Source organism: Protopterus annectens, chromosome 6.part0 (assembly GCF_019279795.1).
Source record: "Protopterus annectens isolate FY-2018-M chromosome 6.part0, PAN1.0, whole genome shotgun sequence".
In the NCBI taxonomy this organism is placed as follows: Eukaryota; Metazoa; Chordata; order Ceratodontiformes; family Protopteridae; genus Protopterus; species Protopterus annectens.
The window spans coordinates 1,554,848,664-1,554,874,500 of record NC_056737.1 but is presented as its reverse complement, the minus strand read 5'-3'; the positions used below and the strand labels follow the sequence as shown (position 1 = coordinate 1,554,874,500).

Here is a 25,837-nt window from a genome sequence, read left to right as displayed (position 1 = left end):
GCAGGGGGGTGCAAACCCAGAGCCCCACCCACATAGCTCACCCCGCCCCCTGCCAACACAGCCCGCCCAAGTCCACCCACCCAAGCCCACACAGCCATTCCAGTGTCCCATTACTTGGCTATTTCTCCCCATTTACTGTAGACACTGTTCAAATCTGTGTGCATACTGTTTTATGCTTTAGTTCTACAATGATTACTGGCAGTTGGATTTAATTTACAACTTTTCTTTCAAACATTATAGCCCAAACACTGAGACATTTACTAAACCTAAACAAAGCAATAGTCTTACAATGAAAACAGACTTGGCATTAAAGCTTCTCTACTTTTGAAACTCACATTCAATGAAACAGCATTGAAACCCACATTCAAAGAAAATGCATCTGGCCAGTGGCAGGTTATTTACCTTTGAACTGTTTTCAAGCAATAGGCTCCTTGCACACCGTTAGGGCCATGCAAAAGTTATTTGATTTACCTGATTGTATTAATTATAATATATAATTGAATTATATCCCTTGTATTATACAGCAGCACTTGTTTGAGTGACTCTGCTGAAGTAAAAGAAATCTGAATAATTCCACATTAAAGATATCTGAAACTAATGAAGATGTTGTTGCTAGAAAACAACCGTATATTTCAGTGTTTCATCTACAAATTCAGTGCCTGTTGTCATCAAAGAATAAATTGCCTATGTTAAATTAAAAAAATGGTAAGCTTGTATATTGCAATAGAAAATGAATGACAAGCTGAAAAACAGGTTCATAGTTATTAGGCATCTCATCCAAAGGAGGACATCCTGAGGACTGCAGCATACAAATGTATATGCTGTAGGAATAGAACCTCAAGCCTTTACATTAAGATGCAAGTATTCTACTTGTGGTGCTACTAACATAGCTTTAAAACTTTATACCACAATAGAGATACCATTTGCTAAACAAAACAGTTGCACATTGTAAATAGACTTGGCATGAGCAGCAGTGAACTTAGCTTCCCTTAAAACTCACAGTTCCTTGAAAATGCACTTGAAAATTCCACCTGTTAACTCTAACTTGGGCATTTCACTTTCTCACAAACATACCACACCCCTCAAGGCCTCAACCTTAGTGCAAGAAATCTGGACAAAGCCTAAAATAAATAGGGACAGATTATAAATATGGCTCTCAGAAACTTAGAAAATTGCAAGAGTAACAGGATTTGTGTTAGTATGCATTTTTCTAAATGACATGACATCTAAAACTGAAATGTCTCATTTAGCAACTTCAATCCTTTTTAGGAGGAATATGGGGCAAAATCTGGACAGCTGAGGGGTATGCTACCTCCCTCTTATACACACACCAAATAATTCTGGTCAGACAAATTAGTTCTGGGAAGGTTGCACTGAACGGCACCGTGCTTGAGCTGAAGTGGGTGAAATCCTGGTAGCCAGTGATAACTGATCTGCAGCTCAGCAATGTGGAGCATTAAAGCATTTTTAGCAGAGCATTGTTTCATCACTACCTATTGTGTTTGCACATAAGCTGTAGTTATTTTAAACATTTGCCTTTTTTGATTACTACAGAGTACATTTACCCACCAGAGCTATTGTGTTTTGACTTCAGTGTGGAGCTAGTTGTTGCAGGGCTTGGCTTTTAAGTAAGGTAGCAATGCTTATTTACCATATACCATTAAAGCCACCCTGACCCAACTACAAGTGTACTAACACACAGACACTGCTATAAGACACTGGTCTGAAATTAAATGTAATGAGCTTCTGAAAATACTGTAATCCTGTCCTTTTATTACAATGAATATAAAATACTTCGAAATAAGGTAAAAAAGCTCATAATCTTCGACCGACAAAACTACTTTTCCACACTTCAAAATAATAAAATCAAACCCTCAGAAATTTTGGAAAGGTATCTCTACTCTACTTAACCCCAGCAAACCAGATACCCCTACCCCAGACCCAAACGCTCCTGACCAAGACTTGGCTACCCAATTTAACTCTTTTCATTGAATCCATTTCCAAATTAACGTCATATTTCTCTAACACCACTACATTCTCCAAAACTCCTTACCATCCCCAACCATCTCTCTAGCCCACTCTGCTACTACTTCCTCATTCCCATCTACTAACTCCCATCCCTCCTCTCCTCCTACTCCTACTACTTCATCAGCTTCATCTGCCCCTAATTCTCCCTCTTCACACTCCTTTTTTCTCATTTAAACCTATACCCACTTCTACTATAAAGAAATTCCTTATGAAACTGAAGCCATGCACCAATGCTCCTGATAACATCCCTTCTTACTTTCTTAGCAAAGCTGCTGAAGCAATCGCTTACCCTATTAGCATTTTAATCAACCGCTCTATCCAAGAATGTATAGTACCCCAAGTCTGGAAAAGGGCCTTTATCATACCTCTACATAAAGGTGGCAACAACAACAATGTTACTAATTTCCCCATCGCTATTCTGTCCCCATCTCTAAACTCCTAGAAAAGTGTATCCAACTACAACTCCTTCCACATCTCTTAGATAATCACCTACTAACTCCCACACATGGATTCAGACCACATCATAGCACTATGACCGCCCTCCTCTCCTTCCTTGAAACTGTAAATAAAGCCAGCGACTCTGGCCAAATTGTTTCTACCCTACTACTCGACCTCTCTAAGGCCTTTGACACTCTCTCACAGCCTGCTACTAACTAAACTTTACCTATCTCCCTCCTCCTTGAACTGGTTCTCCAGCTACTTATCTAACAGATCTCAAGCAGTCAAATGGAAAAAGGCCACCTCATTTCTAAATACTCCTACTGGGGTACCCCAGGGCTCTATACTGAGTCCTCTTCTCTTCAATATATTTATAAATGATTTCCGCAACTCTATCCCATTCTCAGACATCATCCAATATGCCGATGATTCTGCTATTATCTGCGCTGCCACCTCTATCCCCTCACTCCTAAAACTGACTCAAGATGCTTTTACAACAACTGAGCAATGGATGAAAAGGAATCACCTAGCACTCAATGCCTCCAAAACCAAATTAATGTTATTCACCCCCTCTAAGGCAACTTCTTTCAATATAAACACATTCCACATCTCTAGACAAAATAATCGACCCCTGGAACTGGTGTCCGAGACCAAGTTACTTGGGGTCCAAATTGATAACCAGCTCAAATTCAACTCCCACCTACAGTTAAATATCAAGACAACCCATCAAAACTAGGTATGCTTTACCGACAAAATCATTACCTTACACCTGCTACCAAAATCACCCTCTACCTCATTTCTTATCCCTCCTTCTCTATGGAGCTCCACTCCTAACTAATCTACAGACCTCTCTAAAACACAACTTTCCTCTTGCTACAACAAAATTGCCAAGTTAGCTACCAACGACAAGTCCTCCACCCACCACTGTTCCTCTCCAAAACTAAAAATGGCTAGAGCTACCCAGTTATCTCACATATACTCAACTAAATCTTGCACATAAGCTCATTTTCAACCCCTCCTTTGTCCCTCCCTTTCATCAGCCTTTAAAATGCACCTTCCTGCTAGAGTATTAAGGTACAACAATCAGAATCTATTAGAAGTATATAAACCAACTTCGTCCCCGGCAAAAATCTTCTGTCTTATGGCCTTGCATGCCTTTGGAACTCCTACCACCTTCCATTCGCACCACCCCAACCATTTTATATTTAAAGATCTCTTCACTCACATCTAGTATCCCAGTGGGAATGCTCTTGCTCCCACCCACATAACTAACACTTGCAAACTCCATCTTCTTTCTTCCTCTGTTTCCTCCTGCAACTTTCCTAATTACCCACCTAACTCATACATATTATTATTCCTACAATAATCAGAAAGAATATACTAGGCCACACTTCCCAAGTATTGCTTCCCTAATACGTTATTGCTTCTCAGTACTTTTGTGCATTGCTTCCTAATATGTTATTATTCCTCAATATTGTCATGAAATGCTTCTAAATATGTTGTTATTTCTCAGTGCTTTTGTGCTAAATTTCCCTTTAGTCTGTATTACCTACTAATTTCATCACTAGATTGTACTCGCTCTAGTTTTTGTTGTATTATTTGCAAATTGTTATTTCTTGTATGATTAACTTCTGTGTAATTGTATAATTTGTATATCTATTAATAACCTACTTAGTTTTGGAGCTTTTCTCCCCAGGACTCCATTGAAAACGGGTTCATTTGGCCCAATGGACTATCCTGGCAAACCAACTGCAAATAAAATAAATAAAATACTGTCATATGCATTTCAATACCCAAGGCTTATACATTATCTACTCATGTAAATATTCTCTGCATGGCAACAACGAAAAGGCTTTCAATGCTGGTAATTCTTTAACAATATACTTACTAAAGCTTACTTGCATCTTACAATATCCGACAAGCTTACTAAAGCTTACTTGCATCTTACAATCTCTGACAAGCTTACCTGATGTTCATTAAACCATGGCTACTTAAACAGAGCAACAGGGCACTGTGACAGCATACAGTTCTAGAATAAGAAGCATAAATCAACAGTACAAAAATCTGATAGAAAACCAGAACATTTTGCAAAATCAAGGACAGATGAAAAGCCACGGTCGTATTTGTGATCTACTTTGGATGGGGGAATACTCTGCACACTTACACTGCATAACTGCTCCTTGCCTTCCATGGACACATCCAGAGCCACTACAATGAGGAGTGGGGTGCAATAAGTATGTCACAATTTGAAATGTCTCTGGCTGACAGTGATGGATCTGACACTCATACCTCTCAACTTCAGAGCAATAAATCTGGACAAAGCCATACATAGAACTAGAAGTGTGACACAAGCCCAAAAATAAGGCCAATTTTTAAATATACTGCTCTTATAACTTAAATAGAACAGGTAGATCTTGCATTAGTACAAATTTTCTGAAGGGTATGAAATCTGAAACTCAAATGTCTGCCATTATTTTCTAACTTCAATCTTTAATGACTTGCCACTAATTTGCCGGAAAACCACAATTTTATGAAAAACGGACCAAAATGTGATGCAAAAATACCTGTCAAAAAAGGGACACCTTTTTAATATTAACAGTTAACTTGAAGCAGCTAACAAAATAAGAGCATCCACATGCATTTCTGAAATAAAGGTAATCTATAAGTGATCATTACAGTTATATATAATTGTAAACCCTCCACATTTTCTTCCAAAATTGCCATTTTGGAGGAGGGATTATTAGGGGAGAGCAACATTTTGAGCCAGAATTGGGGACAATTGAGATGTTTGGATATTCCTAATCTACAAAGTGATTTGCACGTACCTCTCAACCTCTTAATGCAGGAAATCTGAACAAGGCCAAATATATTGGGGAACATACAAACACTACTAAAAATTGCTCTTGTATAAACGTAAAGACAGTCTTGCATTAGCATGCATTTTTCTGAAGGTTGACATCTGAAACTCAATGTCTGACATTTAATGGCTTCATTCCTAAATGATTTGCTAGAAAATCACAAATTTCAGGAACAAACCAAAAATAAGCAGCAAATATCTAATCATTCTGCAAAGATATGGACAACTGAGAGGTATAGTTCAACCGGGGCTCTCTGAGCTTGCTACCCCCCCTCACAAAATCATGGTCAAATGGAGCCTCCCCCCTGCAGCCATTCCAATGTCCCATTCCTTGGTTATTTTTCCCCATTTATCATAAACACTAATGTGCATACTGCTTTACTTCTGCGATGATTTAAGATTTCATTTGAAAGTTTTATTTTGCATTTTACAGCACAAACCCTAATACATATCTGTTAAAGCAATGCAGTCTCACAATGAAAATAGACTAACATTAAAACTTCTCTGCTCTTGAAACTCGCATGCATTGAAACAGCACTGAAACCCACTTTCAGAGAAAATACATTTTGCCAATGGCAAATATTAACTCTGGGCTGTCTACAAAATCATAGGCCCCTCGAACATAACATAACATACACGTGCTCTTTGATACACCTTCCTGACTGTATTACATTATATTCCTTGTACAATACAGTACAGTTGTTAGAGGGCATTTTAAATTTATTGTTTTGAACATTTTTCCAGTAAACAATGAAACAAAAAGCATCCACCAATGACAAAACTGCCCAATTCAGAACATTTCCATCATAAAAAGTCTACTCAAGTCCACCAGTATCAGTAAAAAATATACACAATCTCTGAAGTAGTAAACTCCACATTGAAAAAATTTGTAACTAATAAAGAGGTTTCTGCTAGCAAACACTTTATATGTCATTGTTTAATCTACAAATAAAGTGCCTGTTACCCATGAAGAATAAATTGCTTTTGTTGCATGCAATAAAAAAATGAAAAGCTAGTAATACCACAATAGGGAATGGATAGCAAACTGTTAACAGGTTCATAGTTACTAGGTATCTTTGCCAAAAAGACTGCAGCATCCACCCCCTTTACAACACAATACAGCATCAGCAATGCATTTACCTACTGTGGGAGTAGAACCCACAGCCTTCAGCATCTAAAGCAAGTACACTATCTGTTGTGCTATTAACAATGCAAGCAGACTAAACACAAGCAGCACTAAACTTTTACTCCCCTGCAGCTCTCAGCTCCTTGTAAAATCTACTCGACACTCAGCTGTATCTCTGAACTTTTCAGCACAAGAAATCTGGAAAAAGCCAAAATTTATTGGAGGGGGACAAAAGGCCAAAAACCAGGGACACATTTTAAACATTGCTTGTATAATGTTTGAAAGTTGCTAGAATAAAATGCTGCGTTACCACCATACATTTCACTGCCACGTCTTGAACCCAGGGGACCCCGTGCAAAACAGTCAGAGCAACATACCACTATGCCAAATCAACTGTTTTGTGAAAGAGGAAGACTGAAACTTAAATAGCTACCATTTAGTGAATTCAGTTCTCACCATAGCACAGCTGTCAAACTCTTAGCACAAAAGACCTGAACAAAGCCAATAATGGGTGACTACAACCACCAAACATTCAGTGAATTCAGTTCTCACCATAGCTCTCAACCTCTTAGCAAATAACACCCGGACAAAGCCAGTAATGGGAGAATATAGCCCCCAAACATATTCAGTGAAATCAGTTCTTACCATAGCTCTCAACATTAGCAAAAAACCTGGATGAAGCCAATAAATATCTGAACAAAGCCAATACTGGGTGAATACAGCCCTCAAATATATTCAGTGAATTCAGTTCTTACCATAACTCTCAACCCTAGCACAAAACCTGGATGAAGCCAATAATGGGGGGAATACAGTCCCAAACACTACCTAAACAAAGCCAATACTGGGTGAATACAGCCCCCAAATATATTCAGTGAATTCAGTTCTTACCATAACTCTCAACCCTAGCACAAAACCTGGACGAAGCCAATAATGGGGGATACAGTCCCAAACACAGGGATACATTTCAAATATCCATCTTGTACACTTAGAAAATTGCTAGAATAAAAGCTTTTGTTACCATGCACTTTCTGAAGAATATGAAGTCTGACAAGTGTGTCCAATTTTTTTAACTTTTGTTAACCAGGAAAGTCTGACTTTGAAAAAAAAGCTAATTTTTAGCAGAGGCCCAGGGAGAAACACTCCAGACAGCCAAGAATAAAACCAGAGAACATGTAGCTGTCAGGCAACAAGGACACAAATGCAGAAACCACATATTTTATGAGGAACAGAAAAAGTATGAGGGAAAATCCTGCAACATTTTTACAAATGGTGGTGGGTAGGGAATTCAGGCTCTTGCCACCTGGGCCCAAGGTACAGGGTTCAAGCCTTATTCTCTACCCACCACCATGTACACCTGGGGCATTTTACACACACACACACACACACACACACACACACACACACACACACACACACACACACACACACACACCTCTCTACCTGAAAGTGTCCCATCTTCCTTCCGTTCGTTTCAGGTCCCGCTGCCGCTTGCTAAGTGTCCCATCTTCCGGTCGTTTCAGGTCCCGCTTGCTAAGTGTCCCAGGCCATCTTCCGTTTGTTTCAGGTCCCGCCTGTGTGAGTTCCCGCTCACAAACCTTTCGGACTTCTTTCTTCTTAAAGGAGAACATACGTAAAAAAAAAAAAAAAAAAAATTTTTTGTAATTATCTAGCCGATTCCAGGGGGGTGCAAATGCACCCCCTTGCACCTGCCTGCGGGCGCCCTTGAAGCCAAGCCTTCTTGCACAACATGGGCAGAAGCTGCTGTAGAGTCAACATTTTGAATTTTGGAATATCCAGATATGTGTTTAGAATAGATAGGTCCAGTATAGGTCTCCAGGCTTCGTCTTTTCTGGGTACCAAGAACAGCCATGAATAAATCCGTGACCCTGCTCTTGTTCTGGTACTTGTTGAATGGCCCTCATGTCCATGAGGAATGAAACTTGTTTTTGTGCCTCTGCCCATTGATTGCGTGGCAGGTCTGGCATACCGTTTTGCCTTGGCAAGGTGTGAAAGTGGAACCTGTAGCCTTGTGAAACTATATTTAGAACCCATTTGTCCTGGGTGATCATGTGCCAATTTTGTGAAAAAAGTGCTAGCTTTCCCCCCAAAGGGGCTGCCAAAAGATAAGTGCTTGGTGCTGGAAGTGGGAAGTCATTGAGACTGTTTCCTGTATGGCTGTGATTTTTCTTCTCCGCTCTTGGAGGTAGAAGCACCCCATTGTTTAGGCCTGTATGAGCCTTGGGGCTGTGATCTGCCCCTGGGGCGTCTGTATCTGCCTCTTTGTGGTCTATCTGACACCGGAAAGGACCAATTTTTTGTAGGCCAGTTCCTGCTAAATCTGGGAGGCTGTACCTGCAAGAATTCCTTGACTGTTTGCATAGATTTAGCCTTGTCCTCCATTTTCTTTAACACCTCTTCTGCTTTAGCACCAAAGTATCATGCTGTAAAGGAGCGTATAATAGTTTTGCTTTAACATGAGCCGGTAAATTTTGTTCTTTTAACCAAGCATGCCTCCTAATGACAGAACCTGTAACAGCGGCCCTGCAGGAGGCCTCAAGAGAATCAAAACCACATTGCAAAGTATGCTTTCCAACTTGTTCAGCTGCATGCAATAAATCCTGCATTTCCTTATTGTCTGCACATTCTGCATTTGCTGGCATTTTCTGTTTAAGCAAGGATATAAGATATTGCTGATACTTAAGCATATGAAATAGGCAATTTAAAGCTCTTACAGCCAAGGTAGCAGAGGTATAAATCTTTTTGCCCCATCTGTCTAGGGCCCTAGAATCCCTATTAGAGGGAATAGGGTTTTTTGCAGTAGAAGCTTTGACCCCTTTGGGACCCTGAGAGATGGTTTCTGGGTCAGCTGCAGGGTTCTTATAGAGAAATTTATGTGACTCAGGAACCCTGTAGTATCTGTCTGGCTTAACAGGGGCTGGTGGTATACAGTCTGGAGAAAAATTGGACTCTGTAAATACATCATCTACAATGTCTAAAACAGGCGGAAGAGCAAGGGGACTGTGCTGGGGCAATAAAAGGAAATCTCTGAGCCTTTTCTTGGATTCTGAGTAATTTTGGGTCTCCCAGTGGAAATGCTCCCTCATAGTATGCAGTGTTTCCCCATAAGAACAATACTCAGGAGGAGAGGCTGAAGAGATAGATTCTTCAGCATCAGAATCCTCATAGGGAGGAATAGATTAATAATGTTCAGAGTAGGAATCAGAGGAAATAGAAACCTGGTCTGAAGATTCATATTCTAACTCTTGCCTAGGCCTCTCTTCAGGAGGGGGATGGGAGCCCCTGATCATAGTAATAAGGTCTTTGGCCATTTTAAGCATCTGATTTTAGGGATGGAGGCCTGTCCAGGTGAATGCTGTACTTGTTTCTTTGTCTTTGTAGCTGAAGTAGGTTTCACATATAACTGTGGAGGCCTGAAAACACCCTCAGAAGCCGATGCCTGCTCAGCAGCTCCGGACCTATCTGAGGGAATAGTTTCTGAGTGTCCAATACCTTGAGTTTCTGGAGGCCCAGTCAGCTCCACGTGGGAGTCGGAAGCGGCCTGTGGCTCTGAGGTAGCGGGCGTCAGGGGCTGCAAAAGCGCCTCACTGAGAACCAGCGACAGGCCTGGAAGAAGCCTCATCGTCGGTTTTGGATCTCGGATGCCTGTCCTTTTCTTTTCGTTTTTTGTAAACTCCGGTAGTCGGCTGATCCAATGGCATTATATAATTAAATCTTCTGCTAAAGTAATGAAATGCAAAATCGTACCGACGCTTAATAGTGCGTTGGTTAAATCTAGCACAAAACTGACAACTAGCAACGTTATGGTCAGGGCCTAGGCAAGGAATACAGTAAGAATGAAAATCTTTATGAGGTATTTGCTTCCCACAAGAAATACAGTTATTAACTTTTTCTGACATTGGTCTGGAGCAAGAAAAAAGTTTCCCCAACAGGGTACTTAGCTTTAATGAAGACTTCGGATCTGAAATTCGAATTTGAAAACTTCAGGAGTCGGCCGACCGGCACTTTTGAACTGCTTTTGCTTCGGGCACCGCGTGGCAAGAAAGACTGAAGAAAATGGCGTCAGCTGCATCTTATATACCCCTGGCGCACAGACGTCAGGGAAGAAGCGACAGCAACCAATGCCGGACCCAGACTTTGGAACTCAGGCTGACTGTGGGTAGCCTGCCAGCAGGATAACCCAATTGTAATGACTGCAACAGTGAAACACGATGAACATCTGGGGAGTCCATCTCTACAAAGAGGCCAGTTACAAGTGGAGTCCCTCAGGGATCAGTCCTTGGACCGGCCCTTTTTGGCATTTACCTCTCAGAAATCAAGACCAATGTCAGTGGTCCCTAGCTGACTAAATCTGCAGATGATTGCAAATTAGGACCAGTCATTGAATCTCACACACACAAATGTTCTCCAGGAAGGGCTGACACAGACAAACAACTGGTGTCAGAGCCATGGACTAAAGCTAAATGCCAAGAAATGCATAATAGTATCGTTTGGGAAGTCATCCATCCCTAGTAACTATCATACTGACAACACACCCCTTACAGTTGACACAGTAGTCAGGGACTTAGGGACACACATAGATAGTAGCCTAGCCTTTAACTATCATGTGTCTACAGTGGTGAGAAATCATTCTATGATGCGCAACTTATAAACAAAGGTATGGCATCAAAGTCCAAGGAAGTCATTGTTTCTCAGTATACACCAGTCATCAGACCTACCATTGAGTACAATGTCCCCTTTGGTATGTACCTAACCAGGGATATCCAACAATTGGAATATCCACAAAGGTTCCTCACTAAAAGAATACAAGGCATAAGTCAAATGTCTTGTGTAGACTGCCTCAAGACCCTATCCATGTATTCTGTCTCCTACAGGCCTTTGAGGGGTGATCTATGCCTGACATACAGGGCATTGCCACACCCCACTTTAATGACCCCTGCATATCCACAAAACAAACAGCACCATAATTACCTGTTCTAAAGACTTAAACCTTGCCTGTGATGTAAATAGGACCTGCTGGAGAAACACTAGATATAAAAAGTGTGCACACCCCTGTAAAAATGCCAGGTTTTTGTGATATAAAAAAATGAGACCACAATAAATAATTTCAAAACTTTTCCCAACTTTAATGTGACCTATAACCTGTACAATTCAATTGAAAAACAAACAAATCTGTTAGGGGAAAAATATAAAAAATAAAAAATGTACAATAAGCTGGTTACATAAGTACTTTGTTGAAGCACCTTTTGATTTAATTACAACATTCAATCTTCTTGGGTACACACCTGCCATCAATTAATGAGACTCTGATTAACCCAAAATAAAGTTCAGCTGTCCTAGTGGGATTTTCCTAACATTTACTCAGTTGCCTGCTACAGCAAAAAACATGGTTCACAGAGAGCTTACAATGCATTAAAGGGATCTCATTGTTGAAAGGTATCAGTCAGGAGAAGGGTACAAAACAATTTCTACAGCACTGGATATACCATGGAACACAGTGAAGACGGTCATCAAAAAGTGGAGAAAATATGGGACAACAGACATGTTGCAAAGACTGGACGTCCCTCCAAAACTGATGAAAAGACAAGATGAAAACTGGTCAGGGAGGCTGCCAAGAGACCTACAGCAACACTGAATGAGCTTCAGGAATTTCTGGCAAGTACTGGTTGTGTACTACATGTGACAACAATCTCCCATATTCTCCATTTGTCTGGACTATGGGGTAGGATTGCAAGACAGAAGCCTTTTCTTATACACAAAAACATCCTGCCCTGGCTAAAGTTTGCAAAACAATACATCAAGTCTCCCAAAAGCATGTGGGAAAATGTGTTATGATCTGATGAGACCAAGGCTGAAATTTCTGGCCACAATTCCAAAAGGTACGTTTGGCACAAAAACAACACTATGCATCGCCAAAAGAACACCACCCCATGGTGAAGCATTGAAGCATGGTGGTGGCAGTATCATGCTTTGGGGTTGCTTTTCTTCAGCTGGAACTGGGGCTTTAGTCAAGGTGGAGGGAATTATGAACAGCTCCAAATACCAGTCACTTTTGGTCCAAAACCTTCAGCCATCTGCTAGAAAGATGAAGAGGAATTTCACCTTTCAACATGACAATGACTCCAAGCATACATCCAAATCAACAAAAGAATGTCTTTACCAGAAGAAAATTTAAGTTTTGGAATGGTCCAGCCAGAGCCCAGACCTAAATCCAACAGAAAATCTGTGAGGTGACCTGAAGAGGGCTGTGCACAAGAGATGCCCTTGCAATCTGACAGATTTGGAGCACTTTTGCAGCGAAAAATGGGCAAATATTGCCAAGTCAAGATGTGCCATGCTGACAGACTCCTACCCAAAAAGACTAAATGCTGTAATTAAATCAAAAGTTGCTTCAACAAAGTATTAGTTTAATGGTGTGCACACTTATGCAACCAGATTATTTTATGTTTTGTATTTTTTATATTTTTTTTACTTAACAGATTTGTTTGTTTTTCAATTGAATTGTACAGTTTATATGTCACATTAAAGGTGGAAAAAGTTTTGAAATTATTTATTGTGGTCTCATTTTTTATACCACAAAATCCTGACATTTTAACAGCGGTGTACACTTTTTATATCACTGTAGAGTTGCATCCGAGAGACTACCCCATCTATGGAAGAGGCTCCCTATCCATGTGAAGTAGAGTTCCTCCCTAACCCAATTCAAGTGCAACTTGGACAACTGGATGGGAAATTGGAAATTCATCCCTGGTTTGGACCCACCTCTCTAATGGACACGGGTAACCTATAAATGGTTCATCTCCCAGGCCCATGCTTACACTTATCAAGGGTATCAGAACATGTCAGATTTGGGATGCATGGCTAGGCTTAAAAGGCCCCTGTAGTCATTAGCCTAGTAAACACCTACGAACCTATGGAAAGGCAATTTACAAAGTAACAAAGGGACAACATCTGTATGGTACCTAAGTATGCAACAAACTCCAGAACATTTAGTGATTTTGTTTGGAAGTATTTGCATAAGTATTTTTACACCACAAACAGACTTCAAATAATTTTTCCCCAGGTAGAAAGAAAATGCTGGAGGTGGGATGGGAAAGACAGAGAGACAACTGGACATATGTTTTCTGGGAGTGCAATGACTTGGCAGATTTTAAAAATCCATGAAATACTCCAAGGAAAATTAAACTAAAAACAAAATAAAATGGTAGCAGTGACCAAAGCAAATAGCTGTATGAACCAAGGTTTAGCACTTTTGTTCCACAATTTGTAGGAATTTCATCAGAACCAACAGAAAGCAACCTGCTAACATTAAATATCCTACATGACAATTAAAAACACAACCCCAACCCATCAATCAATCACCTTGACATCATACCTCTAACTTTAAAACAGGATTTAAAGATATAGTCATTCAAACCAGGATATACTGTTGCATTCAATAATAATTGCCGTTTCATTTCACTAAAGCTGACATGCTCTTCAAAAACACATCCTTGTTGATCCAGAACAACTTGTTCCAGTATCATAAAATAAAATTTATGTACACTAAAATCTCTAATATGTTTATACAATGCATTAGTATCTCTACATTTTTTAACATCTGGTACATGCTCGTATACGTACATGGTCCCATAACCTTCTTAGTTTTCCTTATATAGAATGTGGGGCAAAATTCACATTATGCCAGATATATAACATTCATACTAAAACAAGTAAATGTCCTCCGATGTTATACCTCACACCCCTAATATTGCAATGGTCTGTTACCCAAACATATTTACACTGGGAACAAGTCCAGCACTTGAAGGTACCATTTTTCATAAAAAAATTCCTAATTTCCGTAGTATTTTTCTTTTCTAAATATTCCTTTAAAGACATATTGCACCTAAGTACTACTTTAGGAGGGGTGTGCCCTAAAAATCTTAGCACAGACTCTGTCATATGTAATTAAAGGACAATTCCTTAAAATAACATTTATAATAGATCTACTATCCAAGGAACATGTTGTTATAAACAAGTTGTTACTATGGATCATATCATTCTTAGTAAAACTGACAAGTTTCAATGTTCTCACGACTTTGCACATTCTGAAAAATACAGACATATGTCCCTAACTCCTTTTTACTAACTACCTCAGTCCTAATTGTTTGTTTGTGTCTTTTGGCTTTTCCCGGTTAGAGGTCGCCACAGCGGAGCTCCTTTCCGCTAATGAATGGCAGTAGAGTTTTACATGCTGGCTTGCCGGGCCTAACGCACAACCTTCAATGAAGGAACGCCCGTTCATGTATGTCGCCACACAGAAGACGCTCTAACTGATAATCGAACGGGCAACGTCTAACTGTGAGGCGACAACGCTACCGCAGCACCACCACCGCAGTACCTCAGTCCTAATATCAAATAAAAACTTTTCAGGATAACTCCTTGCTAAAAACATTTCCATTAATTTGTCTGCCTCCAAATAAAACATATCCATCTCTGATACCATTCTAGCTAATCTAACCAGTTGGCTCTTCACAACAGATTTCTTCTGATAAATGGGATGCCTACTGGAAAAATGTAAATAAGAGTTAAAAAAAAAAGTGGATTCACAAAAAATATTACAAACTTCTCATTAATGTTATCTTTATAATTAATTCCACATCCAAAAATGTATTTTTTTACTATCAAAATAAGAATTTTTTTTTAATTCAACAGTCTCATTAATATATATTCCAAAAACATCTCTAATGTTTCAATCCCATCCTACCAAAGAATAAATATATCATCCAAAAAACTCATATATATATATATATATATATATATATATATATATACACATAATTCGGCCATAACTAGGTTTGCAAACATGGGTCCAAAGGCTGCCCCATAGCTACATCTGTTTTCTAGTGGAAAATATGTGCTCAAAAAACATGAAATTCGTTTTTAAAACAATTTCCGTTAAAGCAACTATAAAATCACTCTTACTAAAAGACAATTTTGAATCTTTAACTAACTGCTATTTGAGCCAACATAAACAAACACCGTGAGGAATAACACTAAACAGATTATTAACATCAATACTGCATCCGAATTAAAGGCTTTCCCACAGGGATAAAAAATGTCACGAGTCCTTACATAAGTTTAAAACTACAGATAACTGTTATAAGTGTAAAATCAATAAATTTAGCAATAAAATACATCTTAGCCATCCTGGCACTCACAATAGGCCTAAAATGGGGCTTACTAATATGTTTATGTATTTTAGGAAGACCAAAAATATTGGCCACCCTAGGTCTTTCATTGAACATAAATTCAAATTAATTTTGATGAATCACACCATCCATAAACTTCTGTTGCAAAAGTTTATCAATTTTAGCATAAACAATATGAATTTCATTACATAATGTGATTTCATAAGAGTCAGTCATATAAGCAAAGCATTCATTTGAATCAAATAACTCTCATTATCCATAACAACTAAACCACCCCCCTCGTCTGGTTTGATTTGTCAGTGGAAATGTCTTTCAACTATTTTTCTTCATATACTGACATATTAAAATATTTTTTCTGGCAATCAGTTTTCAATATATCCCAAATATCGAGTTCACAAACCATTTCAAAAGTCAACAAAACAGAACTGAGGGTGGGTTAAAATTACTCGGCCTAAATAGCAAACCAGTATTAAAATCTCTGTTTATCATGAAACCGTAACACCAAGTTCAGTTTCCTTATAAATAATTTTAAAACAATCAATGTCCCAGTGATTTTAGCTCACTTTGAAGGCAGAGATGTTAAACCTTTTGATAGGACATTTCCATGATGAGAACTTAACTCTTTGGCTGAATAATTATAAACATGAAAGTCACCCATATCGTTAGAAACAATAGTCAATGAATCCTCATAAAAATATAGGTTAAAAAACAATCCTTCAATTAATTCCTCTGTCGACATGGACAAGCAGAGTTCTTCAGTATCACACCTATGGTTTGTTGGTTTTACCAATGCTGATTTTTCCTTTGATTCTGCCGAATACGCTCTGATCTCCGCACATGGCCGGACTCTAAAGGGGCTTCCAGTTCAGCTTGCATACTATTATAACTTCCTGTGGCATTGCCTCCTTTTTCACTACTTTGATTGGCCATTTCCCTCAGGGAACCATGGAAACCAGGAGGAGGATAAACATTCTTGCTCACATATTTTTGAATATCCCTTCTTAATTTATCCAGCTTACACTGCAGATTCCTCTGGCCAATATTATCAATACGTGCAAAAATATTTTTGTAATTAATTTCATAATGTCCAAAGTTCAAATCCACACATGTAGTCTTGTTCAAAAAGATCCATTTGATGAGACACTTTCTCATTCTCAACATTATTATATTTGACTACAATTTTCATAATGTCACAACCAGCTTTATCAAAAGCAACATGCAGGTCTCATATAACATCAATATAGTGTGCTGCTTCATTTGGGTAATGCCACACTCGGACACCTTTCAGAACCCCCCCAAGTTCTCAATGTCTCAAGCTGCAGCCTTTTAAATTTTATAAGAGTTTTCAAAAAAGTATGCAATAAATCAAACAGTCTGCGGAATCACAAAATTAAACTCACCAGAACAATTAGTAGCACCATTCAAATCAAATAGTAACAGACCATTGCATTATTAGGGGTGTGCAACACAATATCGGAAGCCATTTTACTTGTTTTAGTATGAATGTTATACATTTGGCACAATGTGAATTTTGTCTCGCATTCTATATAGGGAAAACTAAAAGAAGGTCGTGGGTCCGTACATATATGAGCATGTGTCGGATGTTAAAAAAATATAGAGATAATAATGCTCTGTATGCTTGAGATTTTACTGTACATAAATTTTATTTTATGGTAATGGAACAAATTGTTCTGGATCAACAAGGGTGTGTTTTTGAAGAGCATTTAAACTTTAGTGAAATGAAATGGCAATTATTGAACGCAACAGTATATCCTGGTTTGAATGAGTCTATAATGAGTCTATATCTTTAAATCTTGTTTTAAAGTTAAAGAGTTATGATGTCAATGTGATTGATTGACTGATTGCTGAGTTGGGGCCATGTTTTTTAATTGTTACATAGAATATTTAAATGTTAGCAGGTCGCTTCGTGTTGGTTCTGATGAAGCTCCTAAAAACTGTGGAATGAAAGTGCTAAACCTTGGCTAATAAAGCTGTTTTCTTTGGTCACCACTACCATTTTATGTTGTTTTTAGATTTTAAAAATTCCCTACAGACTACTTTGTCAGAAAGGTTGGGGAAAATAAATGGTTGTAACTAAAGAAAAATACTTTTGTGCTGATTCAAATAATCTTAAGTCTTCACTAATAAAAGGAATTTGTGGGAATGATACACGCAGAGTAATGTTCGTGACAATGAGTGAGGATTAAGGGATAGCAGGAAATGAGCAATTTATATAATGCTGGAGTGAATTAACATTGTTAAAAACAAAGCACTTGTCTATACTACATTACAATAAAAATGGAAAATGTTACTGTGGTTTCTTTCCAATTAATATGTGTGTACTTATGCCATATGATAATTTAATAAAGATGTTAATAAAATGAGACACAAAACTGAACCTCATAGCACTCCACATTCTCAAGGGTAGATATATGATAAATGAGTGCCAGATATACCACCCTCAGACAGCATCCGCAAAGATATGAGGCAATTTTTGCAAGAGGTCAGCAGATATACTAAAATATCATTATAATTAGTGAAGGATGTTATAATCCACTATGTGACAGACTGCAGAGATCTATGAGGTGCAGAAGTGAACAGTAATACTATACTTCAAGAGACCATTGACCACTACAGTCAGGACAGTCTGTAACTGAAGTGCTGAATATTGTAAAGGGGATAAAAAAAATGGACGTGCGATCTTCAAAACAGGGAAGGAGAATACATGCAGAATAATGTTCAAGAGGAGACGTGAGTTTTAGAGGAAAACAGGAATTCAGCAATTTATATAATACTGGACTGAAAGCTAAATGTTGAAAAGAAAACAAGCATACTGCATGAAAATAACAACGTCACTGTTTTTTTTTCTATTGTTTGCACACATATGTCATTATGAAAATAGTGGTTTAATAAAGATATTTAAGAAAGATCTTGGTACATAGATAAAGAACCCAAGTATTCATAAATTCAGTGACGGTAGGTGAAACAGTAAAACAGGTTGTTAAACTCGGTATTTACTTTTTGAAATACAAACATAGTAGCATGATAGTCTAGGATCTCTCAGCTTTGATAACATTTAGTGTATCTGCTGTTTTCTTTTATGTACTGTGATTATTACATTGTTTACAAAATAATCCAGTAATGCTGTAGGTTCATGCTTTATGAAGTGCGTACTCAAATGCATTTCTGTTACCAAATTCAAAACTTGACTGGAAAACAAAAGAAGGCATATGGAAGGAGATGGAGTAGCATAAGAGCAGTAGTCTTTTTGTAAAATAAGTAAAACACAGCAGAATATGATACTTACTCTAAGCAGTAAAAGATGGAGAATCTTTATATTCATGCAGGATGCTGTACCAAACACAGGAAGAGAGTAGACAGTTTAGAAAGTCTTTACTTGTACAGCTGGTACAAACTGAGACTGCTGGGGCACCAGAAGTTATATTATACTTTAGCTAAAGCTGTAGCTGTTTAAGTGCATTGTTAACAGATTATACATTTCTGGCTCAAACTACTGCAGTAGATTAGTGATCAATAACTGAGGGAGTTTGTAAAGCAATTAGAACACATCAAAAAAATGTACAACATGAAGAAGCAGGAAAATATTCTTTATCTGAAAACAGACGCACACAATCTATGTTAGCTACTGATTGGGCATTAAACAACCACATTGCAATGTCTGAAAAAGCTGGATGTTTATTGCATGGATTCAAGATAGAAAACTGTGCAAAGTGTATAAAGTATCTGAACAGTAAACCAGCCCTAAACAATAAAATGGGCCAAGTGTAGAACTGTAGAATGACAGTCCATTGTTTTGAATGCAATGACAGAAAACACAGTAACGTAGGCTTTGCTTCACCACACTGAAGTCAGTCATAAGCTGAATATTAACTGTTCATATGCCCTGCAGATAAAGTTTATGTTATAACTACATTTGCAAGCACTATTTTGGATGCTAGTGTAATGTAGTTTATCAAATCAAAAATCTATTTTTTTTAGCATATCCCTCTATCTGTAAACATGTTTTGTTCATATCCTATGTGATCCTTTTCACCTCAGCTGTACCTGCAAATGGTCCATTAAGATCAGTGTACTATCCCAATAAACAACTACAAACAAAAAAACTAAATAAAGAAATAAAATCAAAACATTACAACAAATTCAGAATGTTGTCATTCTTTGAATATTTATGTACTCATTCATTCTGTGATTGTCTGTTTAATCCAATTCTAGGACATGGGGGAGCTGGAATCTCTCAGCATGTCATGGCCACAAGGCAACAAAAGTAATCTGGGAGAGGAATACAGGCTAACACAGTATGAGCATGTGCACAGGCACAAACGTACACACACCAAGCACATCTATGGGCAGTTTGTAGAATTGCCAGTCCAACTACGGCATGTCTTTGGAAACAGGAATAAAACTGAAGTACCCAATGAAAACCAATATGGACACAGGACGTAAATGTAGAATCTGCAATGAAAGCACCCCAGCAGAGTACAAAATTGTAGAAATGAAGGCTAAGAATTAGCGGAAATAACCTCTGTACTTCAGTAATGGCTGTAGTTTGCGCACACTACTTGAACACCTCATGCTCAAATGAAAGAAAGTAATTATTTGAAAGTGCTTTTTTGTCTTATAAGTAAAGAGTAACATGTCTTCATGATAAGCTTAACAGTTATATACTTACTGTTGCATCTTGAATGTTTCCTTTCTTCAAAGAGATGCGCAGGTTTTCTTTTGTCTGTAATTTCTGAATCTCCGCTGCACTATGGACAGCTCGCCTCTCTTGACTGGAAAGATCTGATCTTGGTTGAATAGGTGAAAGCTGTACCACCTGACCAAGAAAGGCATTCTTAACAGCATCATTTATGGCAGCAACAGTTTTATCATCAATATTTACAAGGTGTATATGCCTCAGGGTAGTCTTTGAATAGTTATCCTCACAATAGTCACGTATTGAGCTAACAATCAATTTTGCACACAATTCTAAGGGAAAACTAAAGATACCTGAACTGATAGCAGGGATGGCTATTGACTTGTGAAAATACTCTGTTGCCAAATTCAAAGTGTTCTTTATAACCTTTTTTAAGAGATATTTACACTTCTCAGGATCTGAGCTGTTCCATCGTGGTCCAACAGCATGAATCACATGTTTACATGGTAAACGTCCCGACTCTGTAATAACTACATCCCCAGGTTTCAAACTTCCTTTTTCCTTAACAAGCTTATTACACTCTGTTTGCAAACTAGGGCCAGCTGCATCTAAAAGTGCTCCGGCAAGGCCTCCAATGTGTTTCAGGTCCTCATTAGAAGCATTCACTACAACATCAACTTTATGATGGCATAAATTGTCTTTATAAACTGCAATTAATATCCCACCAGGGAGTCTGACTTCACAAGTAGATCTCCCTCCTACTTCTGCATTACTGTCCACATCAGTAACCTCTCCATCTTCCTGAAGCCTCAGTAGACAACCATGTACACGATCTGCTTCAGCAACAAGCATGGCTTCTTTGTCTTTGAAAAACTTTACTGCTCCAGGTTTATTAATCGTCAACACTTCACAATGCAAAGACGAGAGCAGCTTTTCAACCACAGGCACAGCATAAGACATTTCTGCTCTTGAACCACTTAACAAAACCGACACATTTAGAGTTTGTATATTAAGTTGAACATCTACACCTTTGTTCATAATTTTAAGCAAAATATCTTTCTTCTTTTGATTAACAAATTGAGCAACTGCCTTATATTTGACAGGTATAGTTTTTTGTACATGTGTGTTTTTGTCTACAAAATCAAAAAGTGTTTCATGAATTTCTATGACTGTATCAGAAATTCCAGCAATGACTACCTGTCCATTTGTTTCTTCATATGTCACATCCACTGTAAATGTTTTCACAGAAGAATTGTAACTTTTATCCAAATTGCTAATTATCTCACGCCACTCTCTTTTTCTAACAACCTTCTCATCTTCAAGATCAATACATTTAAAAATCAGCATCTTCTTTAAGTGTTTTTCAGCCTCTGAAAGAGACTTCTCTGAACTTCCAATCAACAGAAGAGACATATCTGAAATTTCATACACAGCATTAATATGATGCTGTATAAATAAATGGCATGCAAAGTCTTTACTATCCACTTGCTCTAGGAAATTAAATATATTTTTATTAATGTTAATGCGTTTCTGCTTCATGTGCATTATCTTTGTAAGAATGTCACTTTTGACGCTATAAACCTCTACCTGTAAACCAAATAGAGTAACACTCTTAGTTGAAGCATCATATTCATATTTTAGTAGTGGAAACTGTTCGGCAACATCATTTTGTAATCCCTCATTAAGTAAAATTGAATACATTGCAGGAGGTAATTCTACTGCTTCTCTAATGCTTTTTGTCTGCCTTTCTACCTGTTTTGTGGCAGCATCAATGACTTCCTTAAAATTTTCCTGCATTAGTTTCATTTCATTCTGCCTGCCTACTAAAACCACCTTTCCTTTGGTTACATTGGGTATGATGTAAATTCCATCTCTTGTAAAACTGTCCACTTTGTGTTTTGCAATATCCCACACCTGTGATGTCACAGTGTACTCAGCAACTGTGTATCCAGAAATGGCAGAAGAAAATGCAGCAGAAACATCTTGTTTCCAAGTTTCAATCAGCTTAGCTGACCTTTGTTTCAATAATAAACCTGAGGGCAACATTTTAACCATTGGGTTTTCAGAATATAGGTTTGGCCATTCAAGTTCACAAAACACTTTTGACAAGCTGGAGTTTATAAGTGTAATGTGTTTCTTTTCACTGTGGAGATACTGCAATAGGTAAGAATCCAGAGATAATGTAAATGGGTCTGGCATTTTCAATGCTGGTCTTTCCTTTCCATACAAAGCAGTGCCCAAGGATGCATAATATGGGTATGCAGTTAAGTTCTTTCCTCCGATAACATGCCTTTTACTCATAGCTTTAGTTACATCTGAAAAAAATAACAGTTTATTAACACAGTGGTCTGTTGGTGAATATCCATTGTAAATATATATCAGCATTCTTCATCAGTTTACAATAAAACTGTACTATGTATCCAAAAGATTCAACCTTGTATCACAAAAAGGCATGTGTAAAATAAAGATGCACTAGATTTTACTTACCGTACATATAAAACTTGTTCCTAAAGTCAGCTGACACTGGTAACTATCAGCTACCAGCTGTTGTGACCACCAAGCTACAACAAGGTAAGTGGCCCACACTGATGGTATATTTACAGACAATCTCTCCACACCCATTTTTTTCTTACACCACAGTAGTAAAGCTGACCAGACTCAGTCCAGAAAAAATACAAAATAAAGCCAAATGGAAGGAAGGTAGACAGAGGAAGTGGAGAATGAATCTGTTTCAGAGATCTTTTTCCAAACATACAGCTGTGTGATGTCCTCATAACAATAAGTTTACAAGGGAAAAGACTACTAGAGCAGTATAACAAATGGGTTTTTGCTTAGCAGCAGCCATTACCTACCATGACGTGTTCAGCAATCCAATATTTCTCTTTTGTGAGGCAATGCTTATCTCATCTAGATTGCCTTGGAAGTTGGATGCCAATCTCATCTTTCACTTTTCTACTGAAAAATTACTAGTACATTAAAAAAGTGTATAATGAATTTGTATGTAATCCCACAAAAATACCAACAACTAAATTTAATATAGGTAAGTAGAATGAAAAGTCATCATAGAGGGATGTGGAAAGATATTCTACTGTTGAAGGGTTCTCTCCCTCAAAGACATACTCACACAATTGTTGCCCTTTCTTTCTCTTGAGAGGACTCCTGCAGCATAACAGGCAGACATACAGACATAATCCCATTAAGTAATGTTTAGGAGTCATACATGTGCTCAAAATAAAACTGAATGAACACAACAGTCACAGTATAAATCACCAAAATATGGAACAATAAAACCAAGCCTACAATTCCACCAAGTAAAAACTTTCCCTACCACTACAGTTGACCTCCAATTTCACAATACTTTAGGGTGGAGTCAGGGTATCTTTGTTAAAGTATAAAGATGTATGCCTGATGTCCTAACATATCACATTTTTACAGCTAGACTGTAACTGTAAAAGGTGGAGTGCACAACCACAACCCCCCCCATATTATAAGGTGTAGGGAGTGCTTGCTTGTTTTAAAATATGCTAGTTGGGTTTCAGTCAAACTGTATTTCAATTCTCTTTACTATCTAGGATGGTGGACAGTTTAGATGGTCTAACCTGAAACAGCGCCTATCAAATCTGTCTTGCCTCAGACTGTGAATTTAGTTTGTAGTCTCTAGACAATCTTGCATACATCTTCAGCTGACATTATTAATAAGCTGCAGAAATGGCAACAGCACTGTCTGAAAACACTGATGGTATCACTTACCATTTTATTACATATATCACATACAAATTGTATATGAGGGTCAGATAAAATTTATTTTCCAAATTAAAGTCCACACTTGCCTTGCAACAAGGAAACAAGGGGCTGATCAGATTTTAATACCTCTGGTTTTGTCCACACACTTTGCATTCACAAAATACACCATAGAGTACACTTGTGTAACATCTTACCACAACAGAAGATGCCCTACTTCTCACTGTTGCCATATTATTTACTCTTGGGATATCCTGCCAAAGATAGCCTAACTTCCAGCCAGTATACCAACGCCTTTACATCTTCCACGCATTGTACATCAGACATATGTCCTACATGTAAGACGTAAGGTACATATGTGTCGAAAGGATGCCCAATCCTTAGAACTGAAGTGTCCCAGGAGAACCAGTGCAACCACAGAGAAACAATAATATGCCCATCTAGGAAGGGAATCAGAAGGAGACAAGGATGGAAAAGGAAACTCACTGGCTAGCAGTAGGGCAACAGAAAACAATAGGAGGCAGGAGAGAGGGACCAAATACTGTAACAGTGAGAAGTAGGACATCTACCGTTATAGTGAGATCTTACACAACTGCAATATGTCTGTCATTATCACTGCTGTAGCAATCTTACTCTTGGGAGAGTACAAATGCTACTGGAAGGTGTGGGAGGAGGAATGCAGAGAACAGCCCTCCACAAACCCATAAAGGATAGCCCTTGAAAATCCTACCCTGGCCTTAGAAAAGAATATTCAACTTACAATGTTTGGTAAAGGTATGCACAGAAGACAAAGTAGCAACTTTCAAGATGGATCTAGTAACTACACCCTTGAAAAAAGCAGAATAAGATGCTACTGTCCATTGAGCATAAGCATGAACTGAACAGGAAAGCTGCTTGTCATGAAAAAAAATACAAAAAGAAATGGCCTTAGAAATCAAGGAGGAAATGGTTTACTTAGACACTACCAAACCCAGTCCTGGCATGAAAAAAACAAAGGTTTCTCTGATTTTGTGATGCATTTTGTCTTACCCAAGAAATGTCTGAGCTGTCTACATAAATTCAAGGTATGTAATACCCTCACACTAGAAGTCTGTGGAGAAGCAAAACAGGAGAGAAGGTGAATGTGGACTGATTCAAGGACAAATCATTAATCACTTTGGACATAAAAAGGAGGATAGGTACAAAGTAAAAAAGTGTTCTTGTGAAAAAACAAAAAAGAAAGAACTGCCATGAGAGCTTGGAGTTCAGAATCCCTCTTGACAGAAGTCTCCAAAGTACAATGCTTTAGGGAAGAAGAAAAGGCAAGCTGAAAAGAAGTCCAAGTCAATTTTTCCACGAAAAAAATTAAGGTCCCAAGAAGGAGAAATAGGCTTTCATGGATGCCTGATATGAAGCACTCATTTCATGAATTGTTTGGCTTTAAAACTAGAAGCCAAAGGTGGACTCAGAGGTAGACAGCCAGAAATATCTGACAAACTTTAAGAGAATAATATGTCAAACTAGTACTGATCAATTCACACAAGTAAGAAAGGGCAGAAGGGACTGACACAGGAAAAGGGTATGGGTCATGCCTGAGATACCAAATGGAAAATCTCTTCCATTGAGCCATACAGGATTTTCTAGAAGTGGGTTTCTGGCACCCTGCAAAACCCAAAGCACGTCCTCAGAAAATTGGTACCAGAAATTAATCAAAATCCAGTCACCCAAAGTGTTGGATGAAGTATGGACAAGTGTGGGTGAGGGGAATTTATCTTGTGTAAACAGAACCATCCTGTGACGTA

At 38.2% G+C, this 25,837-nt stretch overlaps 1 protein-coding gene across 1 annotated transcript in view; it reads right to left on the bottom strand.

Moving 5' to 3' along the window:
• The window catches only part of LOC122804002 (protein mono-ADP-ribosyltransferase PARP14-like), a 1,683,704-nt gene that overhangs the window by 865,116 nt on the left and 792,751 nt on the right, over positions 1-25,837 (bottom strand). Inside the window, exon 7 of the mRNA XM_044073683.1 lies at positions 20,349-22,630. Within this exon, the coding sequence (XP_043929618.1) occupies positions 20,349-22,630 (2,282 nt within the window). The remainder of the gene's footprint in view (positions 1-20,348; positions 22,631-25,837) is intronic.